Source organism: Notamacropus eugenii, chromosome 2 (assembly GCF_028372415.1).
Source record: "Notamacropus eugenii isolate mMacEug1 chromosome 2, mMacEug1.pri_v2, whole genome shotgun sequence".
Classification (NCBI taxonomy): domain Eukaryota; kingdom Metazoa; phylum Chordata; class Mammalia; order Diprotodontia; family Macropodidae; genus Notamacropus; species Notamacropus eugenii.
The window spans coordinates 41889896-41908106 of NC_092873.1; the positions used below are offsets into that span (position 1 = coordinate 41889896).

The 18211-nt window shown below is 42.8% G+C and overlaps 1 protein-coding gene across 14 annotated transcripts in view; it reads left to right on the forward strand.

Annotated features, from left to right (window-relative positions):
• Positions 1–18211, forward strand: part of SPECC1 (sperm antigen with calponin homology and coiled-coil domains 1) — a 337039-nt gene that overhangs the window by 202576 nt on the left and 116252 nt on the right. For 13 of the 14 annotated variants that reach the window (XM_072640012.1, XM_072640017.1, XM_072640015.1 and 10 more), the window contains 2 exons: positions 1994–2067; positions 5907–6085. In XM_072640012.1, coding sequence (XP_072496113.1) covers positions 1994–2067; positions 5907–6085 — 253 coding nt within the window. Of the gene's footprint in view, positions 1–1993; positions 2068–5906; positions 6086–6909; positions 7051–18211 lie in introns of those variants that run through there. The other variant, XM_072640025.1, reaches the window with a different exon arrangement.

Sequence of the window (18211 nt, forward strand, 5' to 3'; positions counted from 1 at the left end):
AAATCACTTTGTCTAACCTTGTCCCATGTAAGGAACCCTCTTAAACATTCATGTCAAGAGGTCATCTGGCCTGGAGGGTCTCCCAATTATTTTATCTACCTGTGTAGTGTATCTCCCCCAGAAAATGAAAGTTTCTGGAGGGCAAGTTGGGACCAGATTGTCAAAGGTTTTAAAATGACAGACAGAGAGGTTTGTATTTGATGCCAGAGGCAATAGGGAGCCATTGCAGTTCATGGAACAGGAGAGTGACCTACATGTCAGGAAAATCACTTTAACAGTTGAGTAGAGGATGGATTGGAGAGAGGAAGAACTAAAAGCAGTGAGATCCATTAGGAGAAGAAATACAATACAAAAGTCCTTGAAGATAGGGAAGATTGTCTCCCAGCCTAACACTGTTCCCAGGTACGCAGAAGGAGCTAAATCAATGCTTGTTGAATTAAGTATGGAGTCTTAAATCCAACTTAAATCCAATTAAATCCAACTAATTACATGTTTGTAGATGGTCAGAAGTCAGCAACACACCCTTTTGGTATAGATTGAAAGAGGCTCTAGAGATCAGTTAGTCTGATGTCATTTTATCAAGGAGTCCCAGACAAAGAGAAGGACGTGTTCTAGGCGACATTTCAAGTTAGCGCCAAGACCTGAGCCAGGGCTGGAAATCTCCAAGCCGCCATTTTGTTTTCTTCCCATCCCTCCCTGTTTCATCCTCAGATCTTTAAAAAAATAATGATGAGTAACCCTTTTTGTGGGAATAATAATAGCACCTTCCTACCTTGCAGGGTTGTTGTGAGGACAAAATGAGATAATATTTGTAAAGTACTTTGTAAACCTTAAAGTGCTATGTGAATGCTAGCTAGTAGAGCCCTGGACTCTGAGTCCAGAAGACCTGCCTCAGGTGGCTGTTAGCTCGGTGACACTGAGCATGTCTCCCTGCTTCAGCTTCCTCATCTGTAAAATGGGGATAACAATGTACTTATCTCACAAGGCTATTGAAATTCAAATGAGTTAGTGTATGTAAAATTCTTTGTAAACCTTAGAGCACATTATTATTATTAATTATTAGGCACAGATGGACTGCTGAGACAGTTGCTGATTAGTATTGGAGTAGCTAGAATGTTGCTTTCCAGTTGGGTACGTGGCTGCCATGTTTCTTGCTGATGTAATTTTCCAAAAGTTTATGTCTGAGTGTCACCCTCTTACTCAGGCAACTCCAGTGGTTTCCTGTTCCTACCAGGATGAAAGATAAATTTCTCTGTTTTGTATTTCTTAGCCCCATCCTACTTCTCCAACCATCTTATTCATTATTGCCTTCCATGTAATCTGGGGTCCAGTCATGCTGTTCTCTCGCACTTAATGATCCTTCTGCCTTTTCCTGGCTCTCCACATGCCTGGAATGTTCTCCCTTCATATCTCCACCCCTTAGATTCCCTGGTTTCCTTTGGGACTCAGCTCAAATCTCACCTTCTACAAGGAGGCCTCTTCCAGTCCTCCCTGGTACAGGTACCATTCTGAGGGTACCTTCCATCTACTCTCCATCTTGTATGTACTCAGTTATTTCCATGTTCTCTCTCCCATTAAAATGTCAGTTCCTCGAGGGGGGACTGTTTTTTATTTTCTCTTTGTATCTCCAGGCCTTGGCACAGTGCCTGGAATGTAGTAAACATCTAATAGAAGCTTTAAATGGATGGATCTGTGCAGTGCCTTATGCTGGTTTGCGTCTTCTCCTCCAGGGATCTAGCCCCGGTGAATAAACTTTATAGGAGTTCCTGACCTGTCCATTCCGCCCATTTCTTACAGAAGTAACACCTTCTTCCCCCCACTCGAAAGCAGAAGCCAATTTTGTAGAGTGGTAAGAATTTGAAGAGATATCCCTGGTCATTTGGAACCTGTTAAGGTCTGTTGGTCTAAAATCAAGAGCATCTCATGATGCTTCTTAGCAGCCTGATTGGCCTGCCCAGGGCTTACGTCTCTAACATTCCCATCTTCTCTCTAGATAACGTGATGAAGCTTGAGGAACAGAAGCTGGACTTGGAGCGGCAGCTGAAGGCTCTGACCAAGCAGATAAAGGTCAGGAGTACTGCAAGCACAGGACATGTATCCCTCATCTGCCTTTTGGAACTTGTGCTAGGCCCTGGGAAATATGTATTAGGGTTACCTGGTTACCAGATTACTACCCTGAGTGTTAGACTCAAGAGTATCTTTAAATTACTTCACGGCTTTCTTTAGCTTTACCCTTTCTCCTATTACAGACAATAGTGGATAATAGCCAGGAGGGCCTGGATTCAAGTTCTGCCTTGACACTTAGCTACCTGTGTGACTCTGGGCAAGTCATTTAACTTTCAGTGTTCCCAGGCAGCTCAGCTTTTTTTGTGTGTGTCCTGGATCCCTTGGGCAGACAGTCTGGCAAAGCCTATGGACCCTTTCAGTGTGTAACGTAAAATGCATAAGACAAAAAGGAAGCCAATTATATTGAAATACAGTTATCAGATCTTCTTGTAAAAACTCATTGACACCAAATCAAGGACCCTTGCTCTGAAAAGATGTAGACCTCCATTGGTGGATGGTGTTTGCTGATCACTGAATTCTCTGTATCAGTGATCTATCAGATCTCTCTCCCTATCCTTATCCCCTTCTCCCACGATATCTCCTTCTGGAAGTTCATATTGGTACCCGAGTGAGGCTGAGTGACTGGTGACCTTTAGTCTTTGGGATGTCCATATGTTTTAGGATATACTTTAAGGTTCTTTATGAATGGACAGAACATGGTCATCTCCATATTTGTTGTTATTGTTGAGTCATATCTGACCCTTTGTGACCCTGTTGTCCATGGGATTTTCTGGACAAATATCCTGAAGTGGTTTGCCCTTTCCTTCTTTAGTGGATTAAGACAAACAGAGGTTAAGTGACTTGCCTGGGGTCACACAGCTAGTAGATATCTGAGGCTGGATTTGAACTCAAGTCTTCCTGACTCCAGGCCCAATGCTCTATCTACTGAGCCATCTAGCTGCCTCCATATTAACCTGGTCATAATTAAGATATTTAAGATAGTTAAGAATTTGGAGGGAACACTAACAAGAGTTATTAAATCAGAAGAAGAAAAATGACGTATTTTTCTTCTTCTGATTTAATAAGATGCTTATTTTTGGGAAAGGTATTAGCAATTCAGCTTTGCAGGTTTTAAAGTTAAATGCAGGGAATCTACCTATTATGATCCAGACAGCAAGAAAAAGAAGGAAAGGGAGCTACCTGGAAGAGGTGGAGGGCCCATGGTTGGGATGGCCAAAGAAGACATAAAGATACAGACTTATGTGGGCTAAAAGTATATTCAACCTTAGCCATCCTTTGTTCCAGCTTCCTCAAAACTGAGTCCCAGCCAGGAAAAGTGTTTTCTGGGAGTTCACCCAGCCATTAGTGGCAGAGGCCAGAGGAAGGACCCAGATTTCCTGACTGTCCAATGACTGAGGGGAGGGGTGCATGGCATGAGTCTCTCAGTAGCAAGATAGGACATAGAACTGAAATGGGCCCTTTGGCTGGGTGGTTTATGGGTTTTTGCTAGGAGGAGAGAGCTGAGAAGAGTTCTGTTTTTATAGTAGGATCAGAATTCCCTTCCTTTCAGAGGTGGCTAGTTATAGAAGGATTGAAGGCAGGCCAAGGCTGTGTGTCATCTCCACATAGATGGCTTAGCATTGCTTCAAGATCAATGTATCAAGAGCAGAACTTGGCCTCTTTTCCCTAAGACAAACCAACGTGATGCAGAGAGAGTGAGGCTTCATGGTCAGAGGACCAAGGTTCAAGCCCACCCTCTGATGCTTCCTCTCTGAGTGACCATCAATATAACATCCTTATTTGTAAAATGAGGCCACTAAGGCCCCTTCCAGCTCTGGTCACTGCCTCTCAGGTCATGTCTCCTACAGCTGAAGCACCAGACTTTATATGTAGTAGGCGTTTGATGATAGATGAGACTGAACTTAACTAGAATTAGAAGTTAGGCTGGAATTCCTTGTGGGAGCCTGTATGGAAACCTACCTATGTTGGGCAGGGCTGGGCCCTGGACTCCTACAAACTTAGCTTAGTAATTCATGTATCTGGCTAAGAAGGCACTCAGAAAGCAGACAATTCATTGAGAAGGCACTAGTCATAAGGTTCAAGTAAGGAAGACGTCAGGGAGTTCACTTCAGATTGCATGGTTAGGGTTTGTTTGGTGAAGCTTACATTTTTCCCCCCAAGAAGAATGCATTTCTTTCGAGAGGATGGAAGTAGGACCTTATTTAAAATAGTTTTGTTTTTTATTTCTATCAATTTTTTTTTGTTTTTACATCCCCTGTACTGCTATGTTCCCCTCACTTCACTCCCCAACCCAGTGAGCTGTCTCTTGAAATAAAGAATAAAAAAGGAAAAGAATGCAGTTCATTAAAACTGATAAACATTTCAAACCAAGGCTAACAGCATATGCCTTGTTTCTCACCTGTAGTCCCCCACCTCTGCAAAAATTAAAAATAAAAAAGGAAAAGAGTTACATTTTTTCATCTCTTCTATAGGGCCAAGAGTGGACATTGTAATTACATAACAAAGAAGGAATTTCTTTTTTTTTTTTAATTTTAATTAATTAATTTATTTTTAGTTTTCAACGTTCATTTCCACAAGATTTTGAATTCCAAATTTTCTCCATCTCTCCTCTCCCCCCACCCCAAAACACCATGCATTCTGATTACCCCTTCCCCCAATCTGCTTCTGTCACACCCCTCCCTTCCCTTATAAAGAAGGAATTTCTAAGAAATGGAATCCAATGCCATGATAAGAGTCCTGTAAACTTGAGCAAGCCCTTGGGGATGTGTTTAATTCCTTCATGAAAGGCTATCTGTCATATGGATATTTAATTTGTATAAAAGTTTCAGGTAGCTGTTTAAAAAAAAAAAAAGACTCATTAGCTTCCTTCAAAAGTAGCCCCAAGAAATTGTCCAAGTAACTCTCAGGAAGAAAACAGTGTTCATTTCCTCTCTCTCTTTTATTATAAACACTGACTTTGGGAGTACAAGGCAAGTCAGAGGATTATAAGATCACAGGCCAATCATGGGAGGGGGCCTCCAAGGCCATCTAGACTAACCCCTCCTGTTACAAATGGGGAAACTGAGACCCTAAAGTTAAGTGACTTGCCTAAGGTCACACAAGTCATAAGATCATAGGTTCAGAGTTGGAGGAGACTTCTGAGGTCATCTAGATTAACCCCTTCGTGTTACAAAGGGGGAAATTGGGCTCCTGAGAATTGAATATTAAGTTCCTGAGGTCATACAGGTAACAAATGATCAAAGGTGGGATCTGACTCTAGGGCCTCCAACTTCCAGTCCAGGATATTTAATTTCCATGACAATGTCGGGATTTGAACCCCTATGACTCCAAAGCTGGTGTTCTATTCTGCTCCTATGCCAATGTGTCATCTTTCTGTGACTGGGAGGCCATGTGGTACGAAGAGGCACACTCGCTGCTTCTGGAGCCTGAGCATTCTCACTGCCTGAGTGACTACTGCCTCAGCATCTTTATCTGTAAAGTGAAGACAGTGGACCAGATGATCACTGAGGGAGATCTCTTCTAGCCCTAAAACTACAGTCGTATAACTTAAGTGGAGTCACTTAGTATCTGGGCCTCAGTTTCCTCTACTGTCCAATGAGGGGGCTGGACTCGATGGCTTCTGGTTTTCTTTCTGACTCAGACTTACGACCCTAAGTCCTCAGGCCTCAGTTTCTTCCGCTGTCCAATAAGGGACGCTGGCCTAGATGGCTTGGGAGGTCCCCTCTGGCTCTCAGTTTAGGATCCCAGTGTCATACAGGACATAAGACAGGCAGGTTTGGCCTGGAACCTAGACTTTCATACCCAGCAGGCTTCTGACTCTCCATCTCTCTCCTTTGTAGGAGGAGACGGAGGAATGGAGGCGTTTCCAAGCCGACCTCCAGACAGCTGTGGTGGTGGCCAACGACATCAAATGTGAGGCCCAGCAGGAGCTTCGTACAGTCAAGCGGAAGTTGCTGGAGGAGGAGGAGAAGAATGCCAAGCTCCAGAAGGAGTTGGGGGCCGTGCAGGGGAACAGCAGGTTGGTCCGTGCCCAGGGCTCTGGCTTCACGAGCACTAACACACATGCAGACACCCATCGCCAGCCTTGCAGATGCGCATGTGCCACGGGAGGTTGTATATTGTTCTCTCCGTGAGACCCTCTCTGACTCTTTTTGGGGGTCACTCCGCTAGCCCTCCAGGAACTAGATCAGAAGTGCTCTGGTTATCACTTCCTGGGTCAGGGGAACCACAGCAACCTCTGGCTGGAAAAGAGACCTTAGGGGATCTAGCTGAGGATGCTCACTGTGATGGAGGATAGGTCTTAGCCCTCATGATGTTCCCTCCATCTTGGTACTTCCCATAACTCTAGGGAGAGTAGTACCACCGTGTTCAGGCTCTGCCCCACCAGGGAGACATGTGATGGTTCTCAGGCAGGGTAGTTGTCTGATGGAAGGGTTGGTCTTTCCTTCCATGTGTCACACTCATTTTCTAGAGCTACCCAAATGATGAATCAGTATAAGACCTCTTAAAATGGCCTACTCCATCAAAAAAATGAAAAGGGAGACTGGAAGAAATTCATTGTTTATAGTCGATAAACAGCTAGCCTTGGAGTCAGAAAGACCTGAGTTCAAGTCCCACTTTTGACTGTGTGACCCTGGACAAATCATTTGACCCTTAAATGCTCTGGGCAGGTCTCAAAGACTAAATTTCAGAGAAGGTGCATTTAATCAGCATTAGAAGAGAGTTCCTCCAGGAAACTGCTCTAGTGAAGAAATCAATATTATTTATAAATCAAGGAAATTATGACTTAGGGAATGATCTTAGCCAGGACTTGACATAGCTACCCCTCATGTCTTTGAGCAGGAAAGACTGAGCATACTCCATCCCATAAAACTCTTCCACCTAAGAGGGAAAGAGAGGCAGCTATAAATGGTTCCAGAGAGAAGATGGACATTGATGACTGTGTTAAAAATAAAAGCTCTTTACTACATTATTTTGCACTCACCATGGGATTAATAAAATCTGTTTTCCATTTATATGGTCAGGAATAAATGTTCTTACTTTGGGGTCCTCAGTTTCAAGGTTCAGATGTGTGGCAATCATTTGACCCAGAAAACGGACTGCAGAGTTTGGCCCCTTTCTATCACTGGCAGAGTCCAAAGAGGGAATTTACTGGGGAACTAATTTGGGAGGCAATGGAGAACAGTGGGGAGACTCTGGTTTCCAACAAATGGACCTCGATTTCGTTATCTGACAAATGAGGGGATTGGTTTAGATGTTCTCTGAGGTCCCTCCCAGCCCTCAATCTATGATCTTGGGATCTCAAATTCCCATTTTCATGACTTTTGGAGACTGTAGAAAATGAAACAAGAGCCTTGAAAAGTCTGTTAGGGGTCTAAGTTAATTGGCCCCTCACTGTCCCTGTTTTCCAACTCTAGCATTAAGTATATCAATTTCTAGAGAAGGATTAAAGTGAGATGGAGGAAGAAAAAGTAGGAGACTGGCCTCTCAATTTACTAAGTACCTGCTATGGTGCCATACACTGCCACAGGTCCAGGAGATCCAAAAATATAAACCAAGTTCAAGGGTCTTTCCCTGTATTGGAATTGACACATATGAGCTCCTCAGAAGTAGCCTCATGATTGAATCTATCCCCACTGAGGGAAATCTTGGGGGAGACCAAGCCAGATTGTATCCCCCTGACGAGCGAGGGGTGCTGTTAATTATGGGGCCTATCTTTGTTGGCGTTTATATGTCTGCCTCTCTATTTGTCTGTCTGTCTTGCTTCTCCACTCTGTTTTTTAAATAGAACCCAAAGGCCTAACTTCCAATGCCCAATAATATTTAATCAATCGCTCAGCAAGTGATTATGAGTCACCTACTATGTGCAAGGTGCTGGAGAGACAAGGATAGCGATGAAATGTGCTTTGTCCTCTAGGAGCTCATACTCTGTCAGGGAGATAATGTTTTGATATGCACACAGATATGCACACAGATATACACACAAGTGCATACTTGCACATACGTGTGTGTAAACATGCATGTGTACACACAATGCACACATACACATTTTTATCCATATATGTGCATATATACATGTGTATACATGCATGGATATACATATATGTATAATAAATGCAAGGTAATTTTGAGGAGGAAGGTTCTAGCAGGTGGAGGAAACAGGAACAAACTAATCTTAGAGATAAGAAAGTCAAGGAGGTCCTTTAGAAAGAACTTCCTTTGTATCATAACCTATAGGAAGCAAGCTGGAATTTATGAATGGGGCCTTAGAATTGTAGTAGACCATAGCTCTCTAAATACACTTTAGGACTTAATTTAGGATACCCTCAACCTTCAGACTCATGGTCACGGTTTAAAACAGCCCTCCTAAGGCTGTTTAATTTCCATATCATGAAAGCTTCCCCCTCTCCAGCCCCCAGTTTCTGGGCTGATACCCCCTCTCGAATGTGACATGCTACTGAACTCTATTTGAGCTTCCCTGCGTCCCCTCGCGTCTTGTTACATTGATCGGCCCTGCCTTTGGCAGATCATCAGACGATGCCTCCCAGGGATGGTTTCCTGTCTGATGGCAAGTTCTTTTGGCAAAATGCCCTCCTCCCGAGAGGTGGCTGCTCCTTGGAGGCTGACGATGGCTCAGTTGCTTCCTGAATGCACCACGGGAGCAAGAAGCAAAGCCCAGCATGGTCCCCAGGGTCCATGCTGCAGCTACTTTAGCATTTCCACTCTGGCTAAATGAATTCTTGGCTGGAACCCTGAATTGTAGCCTTTGTCCAGTGAGGCATGGATGAATCATTCTTGGTTCAGGCACAGCCAGAAAACTCGCAGAAAATATCCCGGTGAATTCTTCTGAGCACAGCCTCTGAAAGAAAGGTAAGAACCTACAGGAAGGCACCCTCAGACAAAAAGCACTGACCGTCTCATTCACTTAACGATTTTGCAAAAGGGAATTTCTTTGGGAGTATAGTGATGATAGCCGAGACAGACACATGGACAAGCAGAGCAGAGATGTTGCTTAAATCTCTGGGTCTGGGTACAAATGAGCATTTGTTACTGAAATAATTGAGCTTGCTAAACCTCTTGGTACCTCAGAGAGGAAAGAGGGCAAATCAGTCACTAGGGTAGGGCAACTGGGACTTTATCTAAAAGTACTGAATTTCGAGGGTGCTGCTGACTGGACTTGCAGGTTTTTAACAAGGTAAAAGCAACAGAGGTTGGTAACTATTTGACAAAAATAAATAATTGTGATTAAGATAAGAAATTGAAATGGCATGCCTAGCTGCTCATATCTCAGAGCCAGGAAGATCTGGCATTCAGGTGTTCCTCTGACCCATGCTGCTGTGGGACCCTGGGTGATCTCAGTGACTCCAGAGAAATTTCTGAGAAGGTGGCAACCTGCATTGGTAGGCGTTTTCTCTGCCAGTGAAATCCTGGTGTATCCCTTAACTCTCCAGTATTAGAGGTAGAAAGCTACCATTTGGTAGACTGAGGTAGCTTCTCCACCCTGACCTTTTCTGTCCTGAGTACCCCAGTAAGCCAAGGTCTCTCATCTCTCCTCCATGGTGTGGTGTCTCCTCCCACTGCCCCTTAATTGAACCCATCATCCACACCACTGACCTCACCTTCACTCCTAGTAATTTCTTTAGTTCTGAGCTGTCATTTGACCAAACCACTTTCTCTAATGTGGTTTTCTAGAGCATGGGAGAGGAATTTTCAGTTGCCAAGATGGGTTTTGGCCATGAAGGCCAGGAGCCACTGGCACTGCTGGCTTCCCATGTACATCTTCACCCCCTGTTTGGATGACTCCTTTAATGTTCCTTTCCCTGCCCTCCTTTGACTCATCAGGAAATCTGGCCAGCCCACCTTGCCCTCTTATCAGAACCCCCAAATCATCTAGAAAGAGGTATCTCTGAGAAGATAAGGGGGTGGGAATTAAATTCTTGAACTTTTCTATTTTAGTTTATCCTACTTCGAGACAGCAAGAATAAAGACATAAAAAGGCAAAAAAACACAAACCAACCTTCCTTTAAGCATTTAAATACTGACTGTGCTTTCTGACCCGGCTGATCTCTATGTAGGAACCGTGATAGCATCATGGGTCCCTTTGGCAGGTAGTGTGATGAAGCCTGCAGGCTAGACCCCTTCTCAGAATCATGTTTTTCATTGCATCAAATAAAACTCATGGAAACTAATAATGTTGAAATAGTTATCAAAATATTTTTTAAAAACCAAATTCATGGACCCCAGACTTAAGAACCTTGCCCCAGATTCTGATAAGCCACCAAAAAGGTTTTTCTTTTCTTTTTAAGCATGGGCTAACACAAGTTAGGGAAGCTAACCTGGTTAACAGGGTGCAGTAAACAGAGTACCATGCCTAGAGTCAAGAAGTTTCCTCTTCATGAGTTCAAGGCTAGCCTCAGATACTTACTAGCCATGTGATCCTGAAGCAGGTCACTTAATCCTGTTTGCCTCGGTTTCCTCATCTGTAAAATGAGCTGGAGAAGGAAATGGCAAATCAATCTAGTATTTTTGCCAAGAAAACTTCAAATGGGGTCATAAAGGGTCAGACGCAACTGAAAAATGACTAAAAAACAATACGTGTTGCCATTCCAGAAGCATGGTAGCATTTAAGATCTATTTCTTTCATTCCAAAGGACCAACCATCATTTTTTCTAGGTTCGCATGTGCATCTTTATCATATGGTAGCAGATTTGTATCCAAGAAGGAATGTCAGGGGAAACAATTATATTAAAACATATGGTTTTTTTTTCAACACTGAGTGAATTTTTTCAACTGTTTACCAAGATTGTATTTATTTTTACTGCCTATAGTTTCAGTTCATTTTTAAAAAAGTTTTTGTAGGTGCCTTTTGTTTTTATATCTAAGTTATTTCCAGATAGGCCCCTCTTCTCCTTCCTAACCCTCATCATCCCTCCCTTGTAACAAAGGGAAAAATACACGTTATGCAAAACCAACCAATGCATGAATCACAGTCCTATCACAGGAGGGGGTCATTTAAAATAAAGCCCAAAATTCTCAGTGAGAAGCTTGGCTCCCCCATGGATCCCTGTTTCTTTCCTTCTTTATCTTTCTTTCTCTTTTTTCCCGTATATTCCCTCCTATTGTCACTTCTCAAGTGCACAACCTGGCAGACAGCACGCGGTACATGAACTCTCCCGAAACTAAAGCTTCCACCTCGTCCGTCTGCGTCTGTGCGAAGCCCTGATGTCCGGTCTGTGTGCGCCAATGTGTGGCCCCTTCTGTGTCTTTCTTGCAGCTGTTGTGTCTGAACAAGTTTTCGGCAGCTCTTCTGCCGCCAAAAAGGGGGAGACATGAAGATGGAGGTAAATCCTTGACCCTGCCTCGGACATGCACCCAAGCTCCTCCGAGGATGAGGCTTTGAAACAAAGACGCTGGCTCCCAGGGCACAGGGTCCCCTGGAAAGCCCTGCCCACACCCCAGATGAGCCACTGAAAATTGTATATATTTACATATACACACACACATATACATGCACACACACACAAACACTGAAAGTCTTCCCTCTGAGAGAGTGTAGAAAGATCCTGTAATTTCTTGGATCACAGATCACAGATGATAATCAATAAACAGACATCCATTAAATATCTGTGCGCTGAATACGTGATGGGGATATAGAGACCCAAACAAGTTAGCCACTGCCCTCCCTTATAGGAAGCACTCAAACTGGGAGGGAGTTCTGTATCTTCAGGGTGTCTCCTCACCTGGAGTTGCCTACCTTGATGAAGTCACAGACGTAGCTGCTACATGCATGGAAGTTGCAGAGGGCAAGTGCCCACATGCGTCAGTGGAGAGAGTTTCCTCACTGGGAGTCCCCTACACAAATGAAATAATGGATTTTGCTCCAGACAGACAGACAGAGATAGATACGTGTATAGCAGCATCTATTAATATAGAGATGTGTCCACACATACACATATTTTGAATCTCTGCAGTAATGGGATTGTAGACCTAGCTTTCGTCAGTGCTCTAGAGAAATTTCAGACTAAAGTGATAAAAGTCTCCCTTTTTTTAAACTCTCATCTACCTTGATTCCATAGATTAGGAGTTCTTTACTTTCTCTGTATCATGAATCCCTTGGACAGTCAGTCTTGGACAATCACACACATTTATTTAAAATATAATATTGGTTGCTTGTTGTCCTTTGTCCTCCAAGAGGACTAATATGACCTCACTATGTTGGGGTCAAGGTACAGTGTGTCTGACTGTGACCGATCAGACCAATCCAGGCTCAGAAGACTCTACCATAGGCTGGGCATGATAATGTAATATAATATATAATATAATACATACACCTATAAATAGTATACACACATATACACACATACATACATGCACACACATATGTGTATGTTTATATATGTATATTTTTTAAATCAAGTTCACAGACTCTTCTAGGTTAAGAACCCCAGCTGTAGACCCCCTAACACCTCCAGGACAATAGCAGCCACTGCCTAAATTGACCTTTTCTACTCTACATGACCATGACTTTTTAAAAACTTGGCTGTGCCCTCCCAACACAACTGTTCACTGGTGAGGACCCAGTGGGAAGGCTCCGGGCTTTGATATTTGGTGATGGTTTATGTAACAGAGAGAAGAGCCTCAGACTGTCTTTTAGTGACAGGTTTTTTCCCCCCTCCCTCAGATAAGGTATTTCCAATCTAACCCTGACATGGAAGCCATAAAGCTGAGATCTCTTCACTTTGTGTGATGCCTTTACCATCCCTCCCCTTCCCATTTTTTTCTTCTGTTTTCACAGTGCCCTGGTCTCTGCCAGCTAGCACAGCCCGGAGCAAGGAAAAGACAGAAAGAGCTGCTCTTGCCATGACTGGACACTTCATCCTCTTCTGCCTGAAGGGGGAAATCTTTATAGGAAAAGAGCATTTCTTTACAAAGAGCCAAATTATTTCCCAAGTTATTTCCCACCATCTCACACCGTGGGAATGCAGTCTGTTTGTGTTACACCCCATTGTGGACAGAGTCACCACCCTTAACAGCCGTCATCCTTTTCTTCAGTCCTTTTTCTCCCAAGATGCAACAGATTTTCTTTTTGAGATGGAAACAAGAAATTTCTTTGGATACATTATCCCCCTGGTGCACACAGGAGGCTAGGGAAAAGTTTCAAGAGCTTGGAGTACCACGTGGAAGGAGAATGCCAAAGCCCTCTTTTCCAGGACACCTCGGGATCATCCTGAGAATGAAATGCCAAGCACTTCTGAATTGTAATTTCATTCAGTTCCCCATCACTCATCTTCATGAAAGAGAAAAAGTGGCATGGGAATTCCAGCCTGGTGAACAGACCAAGAAAGGGGTTTTGTTTGTTCATTTTGTGTTGTTTCAGTGCGTGGGGGGGTTTCCTTTCTCTTTTCATTTTAACATGAATATTCTAAGAATTTGCAATACTTTAAACAAAATGAAGCTATACTGTGAAGACTCACCTTGGACATAGCCAAAAAGCTGTCCAACCTCTCCACCCTACTTTACTGTTCCATACTTCTCATCCATCTTGATGAACCGCATAACATACCCTCGACCAATACAAAGTGATGGCCCCAACCTCAGTTGGATTTCCAAGAGTTTTCTGATGCATAGATGCAAGAGTTGATAACAACGGATGGCCAGCAGAGGATGTAGTTGAGCAAACAGAAGAATCAATCATTCAAGCTTCCCTTAAATGAAAGTCAGAGGCAATAAACAGATGGATAGAGCCAACCTGCCTTGGACCCCTACATTTTTTAATGACATATACACTAGGTGGCAATGTTGGATCCCAAGTGGAACAAGGCTTGAACTAGGTGGTGAAAAGTTTTCTGGAGTGTCCTAGAGAGCTGTGTGCCTTTGTGAAGATCTGAACAGAATTCAGCAACTCTCACTAGTCTGAACCCTTCCGTCCCACTAATTTGAGAGCCTGGTTAATAGCAGGCAATGCCAAACAGTTTTGTTTGTTTTGGTTTTGGTTTTTTTTTTAATTTAATTTAATTTTTTTGTAGCATTTAATTATTTGTTGCATGGGGCAAGAGTAATTGCCCACCACCCAAAATGTCAGGTAGGGTCAAAGTATGTATAGCTTCTTCTCAGGGCAAGTGTATGGTCAGGGAAATTTTCCCTGGTGTCAGCTTGGGGAGTAAAGAATCACTAAAAAAAAATCTCTCCAGGCCATCAGAAGGAAGGTTTCCGATGCCTCTGCACACGTGTTTCAAAAACTGCCTCGATTTGTCCTATGGTGGGTTCCAGTCATGCAGCTTTGCATCTCGCTAGGAGGGGGATGCTCAGTGACCACATGCCAAGAAGGGTGACCGATGCTTTCATGTGTGACATGAATGAGCAACTTATCTACACCCACCCTTTGGGCCCTCCTTACACTGTCTGTATCTGCTACTGGCTTTTGTATGTGAAGATTATATCTAGAGTGAAGTGATAAATAAACCTGGCCCTGTTTCACATAGCCTCTTGAGTGTTGTTTAATCATTAACCGCTTGTCCGTAGTGTTTTCAAAGGAAGACCCTTCAGGGTTTTTTGTTTTGTTTTTTATTTTAAAAAATGGTGTTGGAAGCAGAGTATGGGGAAGGAGGCAGCCTGGGACAGACACTACCAGGCTTCCTTCCTTAATGCTTTCCAAGAGAAGCCAGAAGATTAGAAGGAAAGCAGGGGGAGAGACTAGGGATATAAGTGGTAGATTACTGTTTTCAATAACTGTTTTGGAGTGTTGTATGGCAGACTTACAGATCTCAGATGGGAACAGAGGCAGTTTCCTTGTGAGATTAAGAATCAATCAACCAGCATTTATTAAGCACCTATTATATACTAAGTGCTGAAGGTACAAAGAAGAAAGAAGGGGTAAGGAGGAAGCAGGTAAAGAAATCACTGGTTTTAATTTTTTAATTATTTTGATCAAAAAATTATTTTATTTTTTATTTTTAAATTTTAATTATTTTGTTTAATTATTTTGATTAAAAAAAAAAGAAAACTAGACCTTCAGGGAAAAGAACATGTTACTTTAGAAACATTGTGTTTTTAGTTAAAATTCAAAAGTAGGATTGGGATGCTGCCTGTGTAAAGAATGCTTCTAGTTCCCATCTCTTAACAAAGTATCAAACAATTTTTAGATTTTTATTTTTATAAGAAAAGAGGGGGATAGAATGGAGCTTAGCCTTAATGTCAGGAGAGCTCTCCCAGAGTGGAAGGGACTGCCCTCAGGAGGTAGCAGCATCCCTCTTACTGGAGACCTTAGAGCCAAAGCCACATGGCCATTTGTCCAAGGTGTCACAAACGGGACTCTGTCCCAAGTTTAACTGGATGACTTTTACGGTCCCTTCCAGCTTCATTAGCTTAAGCTTGTGATTCTGAGAATTAGAAAAAGCCATTGGTAGTCTTAAATCTACCATCTTTTTTTTGTGCTTATTCATTTCACGTTTTGGTTTATCTTAATTCCATCAGCCTTAGGTTCTCATCCCGGCCACTACCACTTGTTGTGTGATGACTTTGGGCAACTCACTTTCCCTTGAGGGACTTCAGTTTTCTTTTTTCTAAAAAGAGGATGATAGGGAAGTTGGACTAGACTTCTATAATGTAATATATAAAGTTCCCCTCCAGTTATGATACTCATCCTATGGTCCATGATGACAAATCTTTGGCTTACTCCCTCAGGGGATGGCTGTATGTGGAGGAAATAATTTGGTGGATACTGTATTTTAAATATCCAATAGTATACCTCGGGAGGCAGAAGGCCTGAATTCAAATCCTGCCTCAGATATAGCAGCTGTCTAAGACTTAAGTTACCAAGAAGATGCCTAGTTGTCTTGAGAGAGGAAGTTCCTCACCAGGAGTTCCCCACCCCAAACAAAGAGTCAGCTTAAAAAAATTGTGTTTCCTAAATAATTTGTAGAATCTCTTCCCACTGATGCCTAAAAAATAAACCCATCTTTTTCTGGTGATCTTATTGGAATGAACTTTCTAAATAGTACCTTCAGATGATGAGTGGACTAAAGTATTCCTACTGGATGTCAAGAACAGAAGTCTGATTTTAACCAATTTCATGGGAAGGAATCACATTGGCTTTGGTATTAGAAATTAAATCCACGTGAGTTCTTGACTTTTTGTTGTTGTTGTTATTTTAATAGACAATGGAAGATTTTATTCATTCACTCATTGATTCAACGAGCATTTAGCAAGCTCTTGCTCTGGGCAAGGCATTGTGTTAGGCACTTAGGATACAAAGACAAATGGCAAATTTTGGATAATTGAAGGAGATTGGACTAAGTCATCAGAATGCTGTGGGGGTAGGGGGGTACATTCAGAACTTTCTTCTTATTGGATTACTGGAAAATGGAATTAAGATGGATTACCAAAACCATCTGCCTTCCAGGGATGGCCTGCATTTCAAAAAGGCACAAAAGTACCCTTAAGTGAATTAGTTAAAAGACAAGTAGCCAGTTCCATTAAAGACCTCCCTGGATATTGTCAGAAATAGAAATTGGAGTCATCTCCCCTCTCTCTGGTGGTAAGTGAGTTGACCTAGTTGTTTTCCTCTCCATCTTCACCATTTTTCGGAAGAGAAATAGAGTACCACAAGATCAGTCCATCCTGACCCGTGAAGTTTCTTAGGGGATAGAGTGCTGGAGCTGAAGTCAGGGTCTGTGTTCAAATCCAGCCTTAGATATTTACCAGCTGTGTGTACTATGGCAGGTCATCTAACTGCCTCCTCATCCGTAAAATGGGGATAATAATTCCTAGAGTGCTGACTTCCCAGGTTCATTATGAGATTCCAATGAGTAGATGCATTTGCAAACTTTAAGGAGCAATTTCATTGTTAGTTATCATTATTAATGAATGGCTCAGGCCCTCATCACCTCACATTGGATTGTTACTATGCATAGCCTGCTGGTTGGTCTCTCCCCCAGTTCTCTCCCTGTTCCAATCTCTCCTCCACTCATCCATCAAATGGATCTCTCTAAAGCTTGTGTGTGACCATGTCACCCCCTTCCTTGATAAACTCTAGCAACACCTCCAAGACCAAATATAAAATCCTCCATTAGCTTTTAAAGCCTTTAATAAACTAATTCCTTCCTACTTTTCCACAGTCTAAGAGTCCAGTAACACTGACCTCCTTGCTTTCGTTGTACGTAGCACTTCAGGTCTTGACTCCAGACATTTTCACTGGTTATCCCCCATGCTGGAAATACCCATCCTTCTTCCTCATCTTCCAGCGTCCTTCAAGTCCCAGATAAATTCCTACCTTCTGCAAGAAACCTTCCCCACTTCTTCTTAATCTTAGCCTTCCCTCTGAGATATTTTCCAATTTATCCTGTATATATCTTGCCTTTATGTAGCTTTCCTGTTGTCTCCCCCTTTAGATTATAAGCTTGCAGACAGGAATAGTCTTTGCCTCTTTTTTCTCCCCAGAGTCTGGGATATTTTTTTTATTGTTGTTGATTCATTTCAGTTGTGTCTTCATGACCCCGTTGGGAGTTTTCTTGGCAAGGATACTGGAATGGTTTGCCCTTTCCTTCTCCAGCTCATTTGACAGATGAGGAAACTGAGGCAAGCAGGGTGAAGTGACTTGCCCAGGGTCACACAGCTCATTAGTGTCAGAGACTGGATTTTAACTCGGGCCTTCCTGATTCTGGGCCTGGCATTCAAGCTGCACGCCTGGGATATAATAGCTCTTAATAAATGCTTGTTGATTAGACAGTTTCCAGGGAGAGAGAGAAGGACGTTGGTATGATTACATGGAGTAAGGAGGTTTGAGTTCCAGTGTTGCGTGACCTTACGGTGTGACCTTGGGCAAGTCACTTGTCCATTTCTCTGGATTTAGTTTCCTCATCTTCAAAATGGGTGTGAATGGATATGTGCTGGGTGGGAGGTCGGACTAGCTGTTCTTTACTGAAATTCCTTCCAGCTCCAACATTCTCTGGCTCCTTTTTTCAGAATATCTAGTTAACTGCATGATGGGGTTTGCATACACTGAACAGAGAAACAGAAGAAAGAGTTGAACCTGGGCTAGGGTTGGAAGGCAAGGGATGGAGGTATTTTGGTTTGGGGTTTTGTACTGGGGCTATACTTTAATTAGGATGGACTGCTTTTTTATTGCTTGGAGAGCTCTGTGCCC